Source organism: Oreochromis niloticus, linkage group LG11 (genome assembly GCF_001858045.2).
Source record: "Oreochromis niloticus isolate F11D_XX linkage group LG11, O_niloticus_UMD_NMBU, whole genome shotgun sequence".
Lineage (NCBI taxonomy): Eukaryota > Metazoa > Chordata > Actinopteri > Cichliformes > Cichlidae > Oreochromis > Oreochromis niloticus.
In genome coordinates this window covers 23,926,125-23,944,236 of record NC_031976.2, presented here as the reverse complement: position 1 = coordinate 23,944,236, position 18,112 = coordinate 23,926,125, and the positions used below count along the sequence as shown (strand labels likewise).

The following is an 18,112-nucleotide window of genomic DNA, read 5'->3' as shown; positions in this document are numbered from 1 at the left end:
TTATCTCCAGGCACAGGTGAAACACCTAATAGAAAAATGTGCCCTTTAAACAACTACAGCATCTGCTACCTAGCCGTTACTAAGGCAGCAAGTTTACTTCTGCCAGCCAAGTCACATATACAAAACAGAACGGGAGGAGGTGGAGCTCAGGACAATTATAAACCACGAAATGGCATCTCCTGTTCCTGCGCTCAGTTTCCCATAAGCCTGTTATCACACTTCTGTTGACACACACTCACAGATTTATCAAAAGTGAAACGAGACAAGCAGCCAGACCAGGAAATGAGAGTGTGGGGAGGGGAAGGGGGGGAGAAAAAGCAGGGGTGTGTCTGAGATCTGAAGGATGGGTGACAAGAGACCGAGAAGCTACTTCATATCCTGATCAATTAATCTATAAATCTAATCAGTGTGAATCAATGACTGGCGTTTCTATTCAATCTGGGTGCTCAGTCATCCAGCTAACCTCAAGTGTTAAAGAGACATGAAGGTAAGAAAAAGGAGACACATACCACACACAGCAACACCGGAACATTTCAAAAATCAAGAAATCTTTAATAGTAACTGAATACGGGAAAAAAAAATAATCTAGAAAGACATGACAAAAATGGTAATACCAACTCTAATCTGTATTTTTTTCTTCTTTTTAAGACCAAAATAAAACTCAAATTAAAAAAAATACAAAAAAGAGAAAAGAAAAAAGAACAACTTTACACAAAGCAGTCAATAATAAAAAGCACATTTTGGGATAAGACCGTTTTGTTGTGTGTTTGTATACAGTTTCACTTGTATAGAAGAAGCACATTTGCCAGTTTTGGCAGCAATCACAGCGCAGCAGTCAAGAATAAAGCACTCATAAAACATAAATTATAAAGCACTGCAAAAATAACAGAAGAGAGGAGAAGCGGTAAACAGGAGAAAATAAATCCTTCATGCGTGCTGTCACTGAGTAATACACAAACGTGACACCATAAATTAGTAATTCTTTTTTCTGCTACATATTTATATATTTATACTATGTACACCGGAAGGTTCTCTTTTTTTCTTTTTTCTTCATTTTTTACTTAATGCATGTGAGATGGGAGATGTTAAGGCTTTGATTACTCATCAGATGTTTGGAGCCAAAGAAATAATAAGAATGTTGCTTTCTGGAAAAAGAAAAAAAAAGGAAAAAGAAAATACCGGATATTCTGACTATCTAACCTTGTGCTAGACCCGGACCAGGTTTGCAGATTTCTCTTAAAAGCATTTTGTCTGACAAGCCTTACTTGGGCACTGAGGTGGGTGGCAATGGGATGTGCTTGTGTGTCTGTGGAGGCGGTCGCAGTAGCAGAGGTGGCTGAAGTAAAAGAAAACATTTTGGAGTCTAGTTTAAAAAAAAAATAAATAAAAAAAAAAATGCGACTCTTCTAAAAGCATTCAAAGGGCTCTGGGAGGGGGAGGAGGTCAGCGTGGTGGCATTTTTATGAAAGCGATATTTCCCTCTGCAGAACAAGACCAGAACGGACAATTGCTTTCCTAAAAAGCCCGTCTCTGTGACACTGGGTGAAAGGTGTGCGTCTCCCCCGAATGTGTAGTTGTTTATGTTCTACACAGTCACTGATTCGGGAACAGGCTGGACAGAAAGCACTGGAGCAGGGGGACACATCACGGTACAGCTCTTTCCACACTAACAGAACTCTGTATGTGTCCTGACAGAGCCACTGTGGAAGAGGCAGAGAAAGACGAAGTGTGTTCTTGTGTGTGTGCAGCTACGCAAACACAATTGTGTGGGCTTGTGTCAGGAGATGGCAGAGTTGTCAGGTATAAGGTGTCTTCTGCACAGTTTGGCTGTGGGAGTGAGCATAATGAGACTGACTGAGGGGTGTTTGTGTGTGGGCGAATGCATCTCAGCACTCTGCGAATGTATACGTACAGTATGTGTGCGCGCGCCGAGTGAGTGTGTCTTCTCGAAATGCACAATAATATCTTCGGTTTGCCAGTTTTCCATGGTGACAAAGGGTGGCTACTCAAGTTACAGTCCAATGGCAGCGAGAGATGTCCTAAAGCCTGCGAACACACTGGGACACAGCTATGCACACACACACCGAGCGCCGACTCAACAGACCGTTCCTTGTGTCGTTACGGTCTACCTGATGAATTGAGTATTGTGTGTAATTTTTTGCATTGTGCAGAGTGTCTGTCAAGGAGAAGGTGAAGCCAATTGTCTGCAAAGAAATGTGTGCTTATAAATGCAGATAAAGTTACCTTGGATAAAAAAAATAAACAAAAATTCAAGCATATGCATCCCCCGAAATCAAATTGGCCCTTGGATAAACTAAACTCAGTCAGTTCAGTATGTTATAAAACACCCAAACTACTGAGGTATGCGTTAGGTTAAAAATTACATTCTGAATGCCTTCTGAGGTTTAGCCGACCCACAAATGCCTTCCTCTTTACTTCCATAACATCGGAAACACTGGCTCCATCGATCTGATATTTACATTTTCATAAATATCCACATTTTCACAAGAAAAATAAAGATGCTTACGTATATAGTACACAGATAGCTCACACCAAAATGTACATACAACATTTTTGTCCCTTTGTCAGTATTCTTTTTTTGACCCCCCCATTCCAAAAGAAAAAAAAAAAACAAGTGTTGCACTCATATTTCTTTGTATTGGTGACACATACAAGTGTAAAAATAATACATTTTCATATTGAGTGGCTGTGACAAATCAGCTGCGTTCGGCAAATTTACTGTACCCCAGGTTGGCAGGAGTTGCATTTATGTATAAGCTAAGGCCATTAGACGATAATCCTATTGAACACACTGGCTTACAATATGCTAGACGGTGCTCAAACACGAAGCGCCGTCTCTATTTTTGTCATCTGTCTCTCTCTCTCGCCACCTCTCTGAAGGTTAACAGCCATCACAATGGCAAACAAGGTCTGCCTCGCCCTGTACAGATACTGGGTGAGTGTTTCTCTCACATCTGCAGTTCAAGGTTAAAAAACAGCCACGATAAGAAAGGCAAGCACAGTCATCTTTGCCCTTAGGAATGGGTCACCCTGCATTTGCCCTCATGACCTGCAGCAGAAGCCAACCCATTTCTTAGAAGGTCCTTTACAGGAGGTCAGGTACAGTCATCAAGACCCCATTCATTGGATTCCCAGTGGGTCCAAGGAGAGCTGATTAGAAGGGCAGGGAACGCAATGATTAGAGGAGCTTCGGTTCTCTCTACGATTGTCCATCACAGTCGCCCAGTGGCTATGCAGATATGGTGACGCATGCAAATGTACACACTGAGCCTCAAAGACAGCGGTGTACAATAGCCACGGAGTAATATTTGCCCGAGCGGGCCTCCGGTGGCTCGTTAAAAGGATAAATTAACAGTCAGGAGACAATCAGCCCTGAACCTGCATCATAAAAAGGGCCATTTCGCCGCATGTTGCCTGTTAGTCAATATGACTCCCATAGCTTTGCTGCGGATGCAACCTTTTATGTCTCCCGATCAATTCACTACATTTAACAACACTGGCTAATGGAAAGAAATATATGATCTCATTGAAAATCTGTCTAACCTAATGCCATTGCACTCTGGAGGTGGGGCTCTCGTTACATCTCACCATTTACTAAAGCGGGAGAGGCAGCTGGGGTGTCTGTGCAGTGGAGTGAACATGGCCACTCCAGGTGGATTAGTCACTCCTGGCATGTCAGGGCACACCGGGCTGGAGTAGAGTAAGTGGGGTGTCTGACACATCAGGAGCGGTAAAATACTACTTTGCTCTCGGTAGCCCTGACCTCAACACCGCCCTGGATAAATCATAAACTCCCCATAAACACTGGAGAGAAAGGGAGAGAGGGATGAGGAGAGAGAGGAGGAGAGACGGAGGCATGATGGAGAGATGGAGGCGGGAGGGGGAGAGGAATCGCCACGTCATAAACGATAAGTGGTGGCAATCTGTTGGTCCCGGCTAAGCGAGCGACTTCACGGCTCATTACCAATCAAGCTCCTCCTGTCAGGAGCGCTCTGAATAGACGAGGATGAGGAGGAAGAGAAAAGAAGAGACGTGCTCCTTTCTAGTCCTCCTGCCTCCTGAATCCCTCTCCCCATCCTTTGACCCTGTCAGATCAGCTACACCTCATTCCCTCATCTCTTGTTTACCGTCTCTTACCTCCAGGCACAGTGCAAAAGTTTGCTTGTGAACACCTTGTTAGGAACTTGGTTCAAACTCTCAGCAAACTTACTTTGTTAAAACCTAACTGCTTTTCCATTTGCTCGGCACACAAAGACCTCATGTTCTATAAATTTTGGGCTAAGTTCAAATTGAGAGTGTCTACTGCCTGTGATAGTTGGCAGAGTTGTTTTGAGAAGAAGGCAGAGAGAGCAGAGCGAACTCACCAGCAGACATAAGCGAATACATTTTTACTGTCTCGAAATTACCTGATGGTTACCGTCTATACTTTCAAACTGACTCATACTGATGTCCTCCACTTCCCACCAGGTGTCACAGCTCAACATGTTGGCAAAACAAAAAGTTTCCCACAGAAGTAAAGAGATTTGCAGGCAGCAGGTAACTGCTTGACAACTTATTCCACTGCTACTGTTTTAGTGAAGATAACAGCGAATATGCAAGTGAGATGCCTCCTCTATAGCCAAGCTTGTAATCACATTTCCATGAACCTACTCCCACATTACATTGTTTCTCTTTAGCCTGTCTGTCTGTCAATAGGCAAGGTCCCAGTGATAGCAAGAGCACGAGCAGAAGCGGTGGGAGGCATGTTGTTCTTTTCTCCGTTTGATTTTTAGTTCTTAGGGACCACATAACAACAACAACAACAATCCTTTTACAACATCCCACCACACCCTCTTTTCATTCTGTCCACTGTGATTAATGATAGACTATATTTAAAATGGATTTTTTTGTTTTTCAAAAATAAAAGTGGTATGATTTTCTTTTCACCATCAAACAGGGACAAGACCCCAGCGCCATAAAATCCTCAGGAGGAATTCTCCAGCTCGCCTTTTTGCCTCCTCCTCCTCCTTCCTCCAATTCCTCCTCCTCTATACGTAAACTGCAGTCCGTGAGATGACCGAGCCATCACGCTGGGACTCCATGTCATCATCGTATTCTCCAATCATCTCCTGATCGCGCCTTGAGCGAAGCGAATGGATGGGGCCACCAGGATTGTAGTGATCGTAGTTCTCTGCTTCGTCAAGCTCATCAAACTTCCTCTTCTCCGCGTCGTCCAACTCGTTGCTTAGCAGGATGTCTTGGGCAGTGGGTGTGGTGCTAACAACTTCAGGGTGGCCTCCCATGGTAATCAGCTGGTGGTTGTTTTTCTCTCCAAGGGCCTGAATGGGGGAGTTCTCGTTGTAAACGTAGATGGGGCCGTTGTTGTTACCGCCACCGTTTCCCGCACCTCCATTTGTGCCGTTCTTGCTCGCCTTCTTGCCGCCCCCGAATATGCGCGTCTTCATGTCGCTACCGCCATTGGCGCGGTAACCCTGCTGCTGCCTGCGCCTACGGGTGACGAGCACGGCGATGAGCACGGCGATGGGAGCGGCAACCAAAAGGAGGGCCAGCAGGGAGCCAATCACAGCTCCCGCCACCACGCCAGCATTGGATGGGTTCTTTGGGGGCTCTGTAGGAGGGAGGCAGGGAGGGAGAAAAACAGGGAAGAAAAAGGATATGGTTGAGAAAGGGGAGAAAAAAAAAAAAAAAAAATCGACCAGTGGAGAGGAAGACGAAAAAAAAATAAAAAAACAAATTTAAAAAAAGAGCAAGACGGCAAGAAAAAGGTTGGATGATGTCAGTGGTGCTGGTCTGAAATGTATGCAGTCAAGTGTGTAAGAGTGCTGAGGTGTCAGTACAGTCAAGTGTGTGTGTGTGTGTGTGTGTGTGTGTGTGTGTGTGTGTGTGTGTGTGTGTGTGTGTGTGTGTGTGTGTGTGTGTGTTGAGCATCCTTCTACTTTGACATTTCCTCCTCTCCCTCAGAGCTGCTCCTGTCCCCATTCCCACAGCCACGTCACAACAACGTCTCAACCACAACCACCCCCTGTGTTGCCCTTCAATACCCAGGGTCTGTCCAGGGACCACCGCAAATCAAAAGGCAAGGCAGGGGGTTTAAAAAAAAAATGTGCAAAACACACACACACACAAACACTTTTATTAAACAGCATGGATCAGTGTGTGCAGAGCAGAACAGGTGGAGGCCGTGCAGGGGAGGAGGATAATGATGAATGGAGCAAGGAAGGGTGGAAATTAGAAGAGGAGGAGAAGGTGGTGGTGGTGGAGGAGGAGGAGAAGGTGGTGCTGGAGGAGGAGGAGGCGGCGGCGGCGGACTGAGTGAGTGACAAAGCGACACAGCGGAATGACAAGTCTTCCTGGAAGCAGTGTATGAGGAGCGCGGGCACAGACTGCTGCCCCTCTCCACTTCTGTACGCCACAGGCACTGGTTGAGTGCGCATCAGTCTTATATGTGGGTCCATTTTTCCTCTGGCATTACACATACACAAGAAAAATAAGCCACTTAAGTTCATTTTAATATTGACAAAGGCTTTGTTAGAGTGCAAACTAGCTCAGGAGGCTATGACTGAAACTAGGGCTCTGCAATCAAACACACAGCATCCCTGTTTGTGCGTCTTTGTACAAAAAACTCCAGGGATAAGCAGTGCTGTCTAAATCAGGGTTGTAAAGAGGTCCCATGTGACTTGTCAGTACTCTTTTTCTGAACTTGTACTTTCTCCTCCCTTGATATTCTCCTTCAGTAATACTAGTGCTGTATTTTAAAGCAGGTATTTCAACTGCAACAAATTCAATTGCTTCTGCATGAAAGTCAGCTAACAGTTAAGACTGAGGCTGTGTATTAAATGAAACGCTTCCATTTGTCGTGTAAATAAAAATGCACGAGTCAGTGCCGATATCCAAGATATTCTAATGTTCCAGTTCAGACAGCTATAAAGAAACGTGACTAAATGAAAACTTAAATTCAGGAAATTCTAAAATCTTTTAGCCGTTTGTGTCATGAGCACAGACTAGCCTAGACAAGTAACACTATTAACACAAGCAGGATGTTGCTGCTTTGTACGGGCTTCGGGGGTCATGAGTTCAGGGCTCTAAGAGCTTTCAGGGACTCTGACAACTCCCCACAAACACAACCTGTGACCGTTTTCCCATGTGCTGCAGTGTCATCTCTGACTCAGTGGGCAGCGAGAATAAAACCAGAATAATGTTTGCATTCGCTGTACGGCAAAGCACTTTGAATAGAAGTGTTCTACAAACGTTAAAGGGAATATGCAGACGACATAACGAGTGGGATAACTCAGACAGGAATAACAAATTAGAAAGACAGCTTAGACTTTATTCCGTAAGCTGTTCCTGCAGCATGCCTTCTTGGAAGATATAAAAGTAAGCCTGCTTGAAGTAAGAAGGGAAAATGATGTCTTAATATACATTATTCCTACTTTTACAGGGTTCAAAGCATTCATGTTCATGTCTCCGATTTTTTATTTATTGAACTCGTTACTTCGTGATGTCTCAGAATGAAATTAAAGGCTTTCATGTTGCTCTTTGTACAACAATGCACTTTGTTGAAACATGATGTAATGGAATAAAGGCCGTTTGTTATCTGTCACTCCAAAGTGCTACCTCTCCACTCAGGTTTGAGCGCATTAACTACAGAATAAAACCAAATAAACTGCGGTGAGAAAATGTATTTTTAATTTCAGACTCTGGCAGAAAGTGATCAAGAATCCTCGGTTAAGCCGAACATCCTCTCTTGCCGCTCTTGCATTCCTTTCCACACTCTGCACTTTCACCAGCCGCGGCAGAGGATTAACCGGTAGACGCTGCCGTTGAAATCCCTGCCTAAATTCGAAAGTAGCAAATCAGCTCGATTCTTATTGTCGTTTCCATTTGAAATCCAACAGAAGCCGGCCTCTCTTGTTAACTGTACAGAGAGCTGACAGTATTACTCGTGTAACACTGATTCGTGTCAAAAGAGAGAATGGTAGTCTACTGCTGTCTACACCTGTGCTTCACTCTTTTCTTCCTCTCCTCAGTTCTGCTACCATTTTCTCCATCTCTGCCTCCACTTCACTAGCTGTCTCCTGCACACACTCCTTCAGCCCTCCAAATCCATTTTCCCTGTCCAATTTGCGTTTGTATTTCTGTCATGTGTTACTTCTCTGTGCTCTCCTCCTCTGTGCTTCACTTTCAACATATGCCTAGGGAAAGAATTAATAATGCGGGTACATTTTTCTTTCCTTTCGTTCATCTTCTCACACTACTTTCCCCTTGCACACTGATCCCCATCCCCCCCCCCCCAACTCGTATTCTCCGCCAAGCTGTGCTAAACATTCCCCTTCACACACACATGAGAGTGAGAGCTAGCCCTCGGTGTCCACTTGTAACAGGAACACAAGAAATGCATTATCACCTCCGACTCCGTGGAGCTCCACCACATGCTACGTGGTGAAAATCTCAGTGCCAAGTTTGGGCCCGATGCTGCCACACACTGCTGTCACATCAAAGGGAATTACGCTGAAAATTAAATGCAAATTCTCTCTGAATTCTACTCATCTAATTATATTTAATGTGCAACTCAAGTCAGTTCTTAAGAGTCTTTTTTTTCCTCAAAGTCTGCGCTGGTAAATCCTTTTGTGGATGATACATCATGTTTTATTCTACCCTTCTGGAGACAACATTTAAAAGATTCAAAAAAAAGAGATGTAAAGGAGCCATCACAGACTCCCAGTGCAGACTCAGTCACAACCTAACAAAGCACCAGTGGAATTTGAGTGAGTGACGAGAGGACATCTCAAACACATGCTGACGAATGAACCAGATGAAAAACTGCAATATGCATGCTGTGTAGATAACATGGGGAGAAAACCAAACATGCAGTAAGACCCCCCCACCCCCATTAAAATAAATAAATAAATAAATTAATAAATAAATAATCACACACACAGAGACACACACCATACTGTGGAAGCCAAAAAACAGCATGGTCCTTATGAAGTCATGTCCAACACAACTGTAAGCTCCAAGTGACCGCAAGTAATGAGAGAGATGGAGCAGAAGTAACGCTTGCTGCAGCCTTCCAAAGAACATGCATGGTCTCATTCACATACATACATACATACATACATACACACACACGCGCGCCCCAGTATGGTCATCAGCGCTCGGATGTTGGGTTGGGCTGCACCTAGAGCATCCCTTAGTAGTATTCTCTATCAGTATGCTAAGTTATTGAACACAGCTGAGTGTGTCTGTGCGAGTGTGTGTCTCCAGAAATGTGTGTTTGTGTGTGCTAATTAGGGGTGGGAAGGGGGCCAGTTGCAGGCTGGAGGGAGACTTGGCTCCATCAGACCTGTTCTCTGGCTGTTTTCGCATGGCCGGAGACACACAACGACAGACGCAGACAGATACAGGCGCGCACACACACAGACACACTCACACACTCTACCCCATGGAGGAAAATAGCCAAGCCCCTTTGCCCTTGAACTGTCTCCTTGGATGAGTCTGAAAATGGGAAAAACGCACCGAATTGGGAGGAAATCTCTTTTCCGTTTAACTGAAGAGCCCTTCAGACCATGTGGGGGATTCAATCTAGAGCATTTAACTTTTTTGAGGTTCAGCTGAGCCACCCCTTTAAGGAATGATGAGGGAAAAAACCAAGAAAAAAAATGGATGGAATCTGGGTTAGCCACACAAGAACCCCCCCTGAGAGGAGCCCAGAACGGAGGGAGGGATGGAGGGATGGAGACTACTAAGCTGTGATTAAGGAAGAGCTACTGGTATTTAAGAGTTAAGCTTAGAGAGAGAAAGATAGCACAAGCATGAGATGGAGAGAGGGAAAATGCTGGGGGCAGGAGTCTCTTTTCTGAGCAGGAAGATCAGCGGCAGACTTGCGGAGGCTGAAAGACAACCTGAGAGAGATAAGGAGGATGAGGAGAGAGCATATGCTAACTGAGTGGATGAGAGATGCAATGAAAGAGCAAACTGCAGTGAAATAGATGGCATGGGAGAGATAAATCGAAAGAAATGCAAGAAGAGAGAAGGCTAGGATGTGTTTGCGTGCCTGTGTGACTAAGCAGCAGGATCGAAGATGAGAGGAGGAGAGGCAAGGAGAAGAGAGGACATCCATCCCTCTTGCTGCCTCCATGTGCACAGGACAAGACCGAGGGCAGAAGGCACGAGTAAGCACACAGACACACTAGTGTGTAAATTTGTGTGTGTCATGCAGCTGTGGGGTAAAGGGGAGTGGGGGGACCTGCTATGTAGCAGGTGCTGGCCATTTCACGCCTGTCGGCCCCTCTTAGCCCCGTTTGTCTACACACGTTCACATTAGCATCCACAGGTCTGAACTGCAATCCCATCTGAAGGCATTGCACATCTTTCTTAGACTCCTTAATTTCTCTTTAATAGTACTGACCATCTTTCTTCATGTGCACTTCTCTCCCTTTTTGCTATCCAGAAACTTCTTTTCCTTTGACACTCGCTTGTTGGTTTAGTCACCTATTAAGTGTTGGCAATTTTAGCTCGCGTCTTATCCTCCTTCTCTGCCAATGAGTAAGAGAGGAGTAGGATGGAAGGAGGAGGTGGTCGGTAGCAAGGGAATAAGACCAACTGTGGGAAGTTCAACGCGGGTAAGGAACAAGCAGACCCAAAAGAAAATGAAAGAAGAGAAAGAGGGAAGTGGGATGAAGAATGGGGGAGGAGGGAAAATGTAGGATAAAAGACAGAGCAGGAGAGGAACGGATGGTGGAATTGAGAAGAGAAGCAGCCAGGAGCTGAAGCAGCAAAGGGTGACTGATCCGCTCTGAGAGGCTTGGAGACGGACAGAAACACACGCTACGCTGAGAGATAGCGGAGGCCAATAGGGGTGGAGATAGGATGCAGTAGCACATGATTCCCATGAGAGTTTTAAATGCTGTCAGCATCGCTTTCTCTCTCCATTCCTCGTGCCCTTACTCTCTCCTTCTCTGACTGAGGATTGCATGCTGGCACTGATTTATCTTGGTGTGGCATGTTCCCCATCTTTGTAGTCTAAAAGCAGCAGCCTCTTTCTCCCTCTGCTCACTGGATCTTTGTATCTCACTTGCTTGTGTCTTGTAATACTCAGCAGGAGATGGTGACATCCTTTTGTGCTACAGAAGCCACTTACACTACCTACTGTATGCAGCAGTACAGAATGGCCCCAGAGGAGTGGTGACGCATGCTGTGGCACCATAAGGAGCCAAGGGACTTGACGAAAGATGTAGGGGGGAGTGAGAGAGAAAGGAAAAAAAATGAAATCAGGAGAGACGGAGCAAGAGGAGTAGAAGAAAAAGAAGAAGAAGAAGAAGAAATGAGGCCATGGAGGAGCTAGGTGGCTCTTAAGATGTAGTCACTCTCTGCCCATCATGGAAAAGGTTTACCCCGATGTCAGCAGAAAATCACTTCCGGCTAAGTGCAGGCTGAAGAGTGAAGGGGGATGTATTTTGTATGAGGTGAAATGCAGAAGTGAACACTGTTGAAAGGGGTGGGTAAAACTCTCAAACAGCAGCGACTGGACTGTATGACCTGCTCTGGAAGGTTCTCTCCAAGTGCTTACACCTGAATACACGCATGCATTTCACAACCTGCAAACATATACCCACACACCCCCAAAGTATTTTAGTTCATGCATCACTGCAGCCATACTGCAGACTATTCTAAAATCCACCACACTGCAAAGTGAGCAGTATCATTTCGAGTCAAATGTGTCACTTTAAGTGTTTTCACTCATATTCACAAAACTTATTGTTTTAAAAAGTGCTTATTTCCTTTGCTTTAGTGTTTCCTGTTGTTACTGATGGCACAGTGTAGGGCTGAGAAGCAGTGGTTTTTAATGGTCACAACAAAGAAAAATAGAATAAGAAAAAGTAGAAGTGAAAATATCTATGGGGACCGTCTAGCTCGTGTGCAGCTTTCACAATATTGAACTACCATGAAAAACCTTCAGGAAAAAAAAAAGGTTTGCAAATGCCAAAAGATGTACTAAGCAGCTTACAGACCTTGGGTATTGATAAAGCATGGAAACTTTGATAATAGAGTTTATTAAGCGCATGCAAAGATACACAAAAAACTAACACGCACTCTTAAAAGCAGAGAGAGGAAGGGTTTTATGAAGGTAAAGAAGAAAAAAAAAATAAACATGAAAAGCATGCACATGCAAGCTCTGATCGCTCAGATTCCCTCCCACACACACTCACTCACTCACACAGACAAACACCATGGACGGAGCAGCTGGACCCCTTAGCCCTACACTAAACACCCAAGTTAGTCCTCAGCACAGAGAATGTGTGTTTGTGTGTGTGAATATGTGACATGTGAGGTAGAACAAGGTGCATCCCTGGGGAAGACATGAAAGCAGAGGACACCAGGAAATGTGTAGCCTGTGTGATGAAAGTGCACTTTGTTCCAGTTCATCGGTTCAGATATAAATGTTTTTATGTACAAGCTAAGGGAAACATTTACATGATGAATGAGACCCAAGTGAGTCCCAAGAGTGGGTTTTTTTCACTTTACTTATGAAATGTTCACTGCTTTATTGATGCCTTTACTGTGTACAATTTATCAGCGTGCTGGGGCATTTGCAAGTTGCGCAAATTACCCTTCGTATTGGTTTTAATCTATTTAGAGCCACTGAAGGGTTGATTTGCAGCGACAGGAACAATCATAATGTTAATTCATTATGTCACAGGGAAGTGCACAAATGAGATTGTTTCCGCCGAGAAACGTCACACGATGCTGAAATATGACATTTAAAATGTAAAGGCCACTTAAGCACGTGCCTAATTTTGGCATGCTGCGCTGATCGGTGATACTTAACTCACCTCTGACCAGGATTCCAAACTGTTCTTTGGTTGTCCCGATTTTGTTGTTGACCTCACAGACAAAAGTGGTGTTGACAGACTCGTCCACCTTCTGTACCTTGAGCACATTTTCAACGAGCTCCACTGTAGATGGAATCTCTCCTGTCATCCTAGAGGGAAACAAGCATATATTGGTATGAGAAAGAAGAGAGTAGGGATGGAAAAATAGGACATTTGACACTGGGGACAGAGTCGGATATTTACAGCAACGTGCTGCGTTATACTGTTTCGTCATATTCAGCTAATCTTGATCAGCAGCGCAAAACCAATCAGTTTGCCACCCTTCCCCAAAAGGCAATCCATTATAACACACTGCTGGAGATACAATGGGGACAGCAGGAAAATCAGTATTGCTGGATCCAATCCCAAAATCTCATCTCTTCCATTTTGAACTTCCAGACTTTTTTTTTTTCTTTTTCCCAGATTTTGTCACAGTTATGTTAATAGCTGATAATACAGAAAATGGAGACAGACGCACACTGTGTTTCTCACTATGCAAGGGTTAAATCTCAAGTCACAGAGTCCATTATGTGAAATTATTCAACTAGCTCCATAATCAGAGCACAGTTCTGTAGTTGCAATAATAAAAGCGCTGATTATAGCTCTGTGAAGACTGTGAAGCTGGGGATGAAGGGTAAGAAAGGTAAGAAAGGGAAAATGTGACTAAAGAAAAACGGGAGAGACGGACAAAGAGATAAGACAATATAGATTTAAGGATGTGCCAATACTCACGACTTCCACTGGACAGTGATTGGAGGGGGGTTTGCATTAGCCTTGCAGGTGAGCTCCACATTTGTGCGGCCCATGTACCAATTGTTGTCATAACCTTCTATGGTTACCTGGGGAGCAACTGGGGGGAAAAAAAGAATGAATGGGAGGAGGAAATTTAATTAATTTAAAAATGAAGAAAAACCCAATACAATGAGCTCAATTAATCAGGTTAGAATAATTGCTGATGGATGTATGTGCTTGTGAGAGGTCTTACACTGAACTGCTAAATTCATCCTGAAGCTCTCTGGTTTGACCAGGGTCCTGTGCGATACGACACAGGTAATTTCTTTCCCATTGTCGTTTGGCATTGGGACCATGATGTACTCGCTGATCACCGTCAACGTGTTGTCAGTCCCCGGCTGCTGCTTCGTTGTGTAATTGCCATTGGCTGTAGTCACCCAGGAGATCTCGGCAGCGGGTTGGCCATTTGCTGACTTACAGCTTGCCACAGTGACTGGCGTAGTGCCAGCAACCACTGTTACAGGGGAGGCCGAGTTCTCGGGTTTAGCTGATGGATGGACGAACAACATGACGCAAGGGTGGAGAGTGGAGACAGGGGGAGACACAGAGTGGCAGAGAGAAGATTAAAGGATGTAGAGATAGATAAAATGGAAATAAGACAGCTGAGGGAAAATATATTGTGCACATTATTTATAAACAATTTGAGACACCAGCCGGGCAAAAGCAAATCTAAAACCCGATCTGCATGCATCCTCTGTTGCCCTGCTCAGCCTCTCTCTGCACAGTAAAGATTGAAGTAGGATCAAATATCTGTTATGTTTATTTTATGACAGGATATGTATTGTTACCAGGGAGAAGTCAGTGCACTTCACTTTTTTCAAGCTTCTTGGAAATTAGTTTCTAAATGTATGAATTGTTTGAGAAATTTTACCAGCTCTGAGTAACTCAATACATGAAATTAGAGCTACAAGAATGTCATTTTCTTCTCTTCACACATTTAAAATGGACATGACTACATGGAATTGCCTGTTGTTGTCAATTCTCTACCACAGAATCATGTATACCTGCAGACAAACACAATAATTAACTATGTTGCTTATTTATCATTTGTTTTGTCCATAATACAGGTATGGGCAGAACTCCTTTGCTTTGTGAACATGTGTACAGTGGCCCTGAGGGGTCAAACGGATGACAGAAATCAAACATGCAAAGGATTTTTCTGAGACACCCTGAAAAGAAGCGAAATATTCATCAGTGATGTGATGGAGAAAAAGATGGAAGGTAACGTGTTTTAATTACATGAGTCATTTAATACTGTACATATGTTTGCTATTAGCAGTTTACTGTTAGCATGTTACTTCTGAAGCTTGCTTGGTCTTGCCCCCACTTAGTTTTATTTCGTGATTTCTTTTTTCCTTATAAGCTTCTGTTATGTTTTATTCAAATTCCATTCAGTTTTGTAGCTTGTGCATTTTCCCCATTTGCGTTTTCTGAAGTTGCAGTGAGTTTGACCACCCAATATGTCCATCATGCATGTGGGCATATCAGGAAGTTAGGTTTGTAGGAGCGCTTACGGATATTTTCTGAAATGCAAATGTTCTGGCGACCAGCCCAGTCCATACCTTGCACTACTACAACTGGCTCCAGACCCCCCATTACCCTGAAGTGCACTGAAAAAGGATGGATGGATGTTCTACCATACTTTCTTGTTTTATAGTTTTTCCATTTTGCTCACAGGTAAGTTTCCCTTTTGCTTTCTTAATCTCCAAGCTCCATAGCAAAGCTGTGACACCATGAGTGCAACGGGTTTCTGCATTGATTACAAGTCATGTTAACATAAATAGCCACATTAACAGCAATTCTCTGGTCATTGTTAAAAACAAAAAGCTATCTCATGATATACATCAAGATTGATTCACTGCTCAGAACCGTACTAAGATCAATTCCTTTCATCAGGGAAGCCAATCTCATTTCTAATAGTACTACTACTACATTAATCTAAGTCAGGTTTACTTCTTTTAAACAATTTATCCCACATTCTCTATAAATGTCTTGCTGTACAGCCTTTTTGTTGAGTCTCACAGAGGAGAAATAGAAAGCATCACCAGCACCGATCCTCCGAGCATCAGTGATAACAGTGAGGTGAGGTATCTGTGTCGAGCCCAAAGGATACTAAATGAGAACACGTACCCCAGCCACAGCCTGTTCACCCTGCTTTCCATCTGGCAAGCGATACAGACATTTGTTTCCCGTTTCTTTCCTTAGGCTGCAAGACTAAAATTTGAATTCATCCTCTGCACTTCAAGTCAAATAATAGACTTTATTTTTATGACTTATTGTCATAAGAACCTTGAATTTTGCTGTAGTAGTCATGCAATAAGAATGAATTCTAAATTTAAGCACAAATTCCTCCCTACTGAGAAGACATTAAGATCTTTTATTTGTATTAAGATAAATGTGTTTACTTTTAGTCTGCCCACACTAGTTTTGAGATACGAGGTTTTTTTAAGACTAGAAATGTGGCTTTTCTAAAAGCTTGTTTTAGAAATTGTGGAATTCAAACGCTTCTGCTGACAGATCATTTCATTTACTTTAAGTAATCTTTTACCCATTTTATTCCTTTTTTGGGTTATTGATAGCATGAGTTTTTTGGAGTGTGTACACTCAATCTTTTGCTCCCTAGAGCCAACATTGATAAACAATTACAAGCACCAGTGCAAACACATCCAAACCCTAAATCTTCTGTCACTCTCCCTCCAAACCTTAAATCCATCTATCCCCTCGCTATTCCTATCACACACCACTGATGCACAATTTCCCTGACTGGCCAAATGCATTTCCATATACAATTTCTACATCACTACATGATCTGAGTTATCCTCACCTCCATCTTCTCTACCCTTTTCTTAATTGCCCTCTCTGATACTAGTGTGGGATCAGAGGAAAGCAGGCAGGACAGGAGCTGACAGCAGGCATGACAAGTAGCTAGATCAATATACTGCCTAGGGGGAAGCATGGGGGCATGATGCTTTGGAGAGAGGGGAGCAGGGCAGAGGCACTGGTGCTGGGCCAAGGTTAGACCAATGGTTCCATTGCATTAACAAGAACACAATTGATCTGACAATACCACTTATAATAGCAATTAAGCCTAGCTGCACATGCTTTTAACCTGCATACTACCTTTGGGGGAAGGTTTGAGGTAGAGGAAAGCAGAGTTAGAGGGAAGATCCTTTGCATTCATACAGTTTGCAAGTTACATATGCATGGGTTCACTACAAACAGATGAGTGACAAATTTAAGGAAAAGACCAACACACACTAGCTTTAATTTGCCTTGCAAAGACACAATGAGTCTCTAGAAACTCAGACAAAACATGAAAAGAGGTTTTTGGTTGGAAAAGCCAATTTAACTGACAGTTAAACACAGTTGGCCAATTCCTCTTTTTATAAATTGCTTGACTACTCAATTAATTCATGGTGTGAAAGTCTGTAAAAAACCTCAAGCTTCAAATCTTTCATAGGAAATGGTGCTGGGTTCCTGTGCACCTGACGAAAAGCCGCTGGGGGACGGTTTGAAAAACGCTTGTTGTTGAGTGGTATCCTCGTGTAACACATTTAACAGGAAACATTCAAAAAGTCCTTGGGAGACAAAAAGCTGCAATGGCTTTGAACCCAGGAGTACATGTTGGCAAACAGCAACAAATGCAACAAGCTGGGAAGTTACCCCTTGACAAATAGAGCTGTAAAGCCACGACTCAGCATGATGCACAATACACAGGGTTCAGGATCTCTTAAAAATGAGTTTGTAGGGTTTCAGGAAGTCAATCCCAGAGTAGAGTAGCGGTGGTGTTGCAGATGTTTAACACTCGTATTCACGCTAGAAGCTTTTTAGGTTCAGTAGTGCAAGAAATTTAACTAAAGATTAAAAAAAATGCAAAAACAAAATCTTGGAAAAAGAAATCATTTTTGTAGTTTTGCCTCCGTGCACCACAGAGAGGTTTTTTAAACTCAAACAATCAAGATGTGATTGAAGTGCAGACTTTCAGCTTTAATTCAAGGGGTTTAACAAAAGTATTGCAATAACTGTTTATGAACTAAAGACATTGTTATGCCCAGCCCCCATTTTCAGATGCTCAAGAAATAAATAATAGGACATCATTTTAAACATGGGGATTGCTTCATAATATGATGAAAATCTTTCGTAGTCAATGACTGTCCCAGCTCTAGCTCTCATTAGAGTTTTATACTCAACTCATTTTAGCACAACTTCATCTTGGTTTTATCCTCACAAATAATCTTTTCAGGTCTGTTCTGGCTCTTTTTCTGACCAAGTCTAATCTGGTCTTCTTGTTCTTAAGTGTAACCAGTGGTTTGTCCATTTCTGTAAACTCAGTATTTCCATTTATAAAGAGATTTTTGCGCTTCACAGCACAAAAAAAAGACTTTGGCAATGATACACCAACCTGCTTCAGAATGTTCTTGGTGAAA

At 43.3% G+C, this 18,112-nt stretch overlaps 1 protein-coding gene across 3 annotated transcripts in view; it reads right to left on the bottom strand.

Annotated features, from left to right (window-relative positions):
* si:ch73-22o12.1 (nectin-2) overlaps positions 1 to 18,112 on the bottom strand; it is an 84,327-nt gene that overhangs the window by 34,131 nt on the left and 32,084 nt on the right. For 2 of the 3 annotated variants that reach the window (XM_005455513.3, XM_005455514.3), the window contains exons 5-7: positions 13,879 to 14,172; positions 13,626 to 13,743; positions 12,855 to 13,003 (exon numbers count right to left, since the gene is read on the bottom strand). In XM_005455513.3, the coding sequence (XP_005455570.1) occupies positions 12,855 to 13,003; positions 13,626 to 13,743; positions 13,879 to 14,172 (561 nt within the window). Of the gene's footprint in view, positions 1 to 724; positions 5,630 to 12,854; positions 13,004 to 13,625; positions 13,744 to 13,878; positions 14,173 to 18,112 lie in introns of those variants that run through there. The other variant, XM_005455512.3, reaches the window with a different exon arrangement.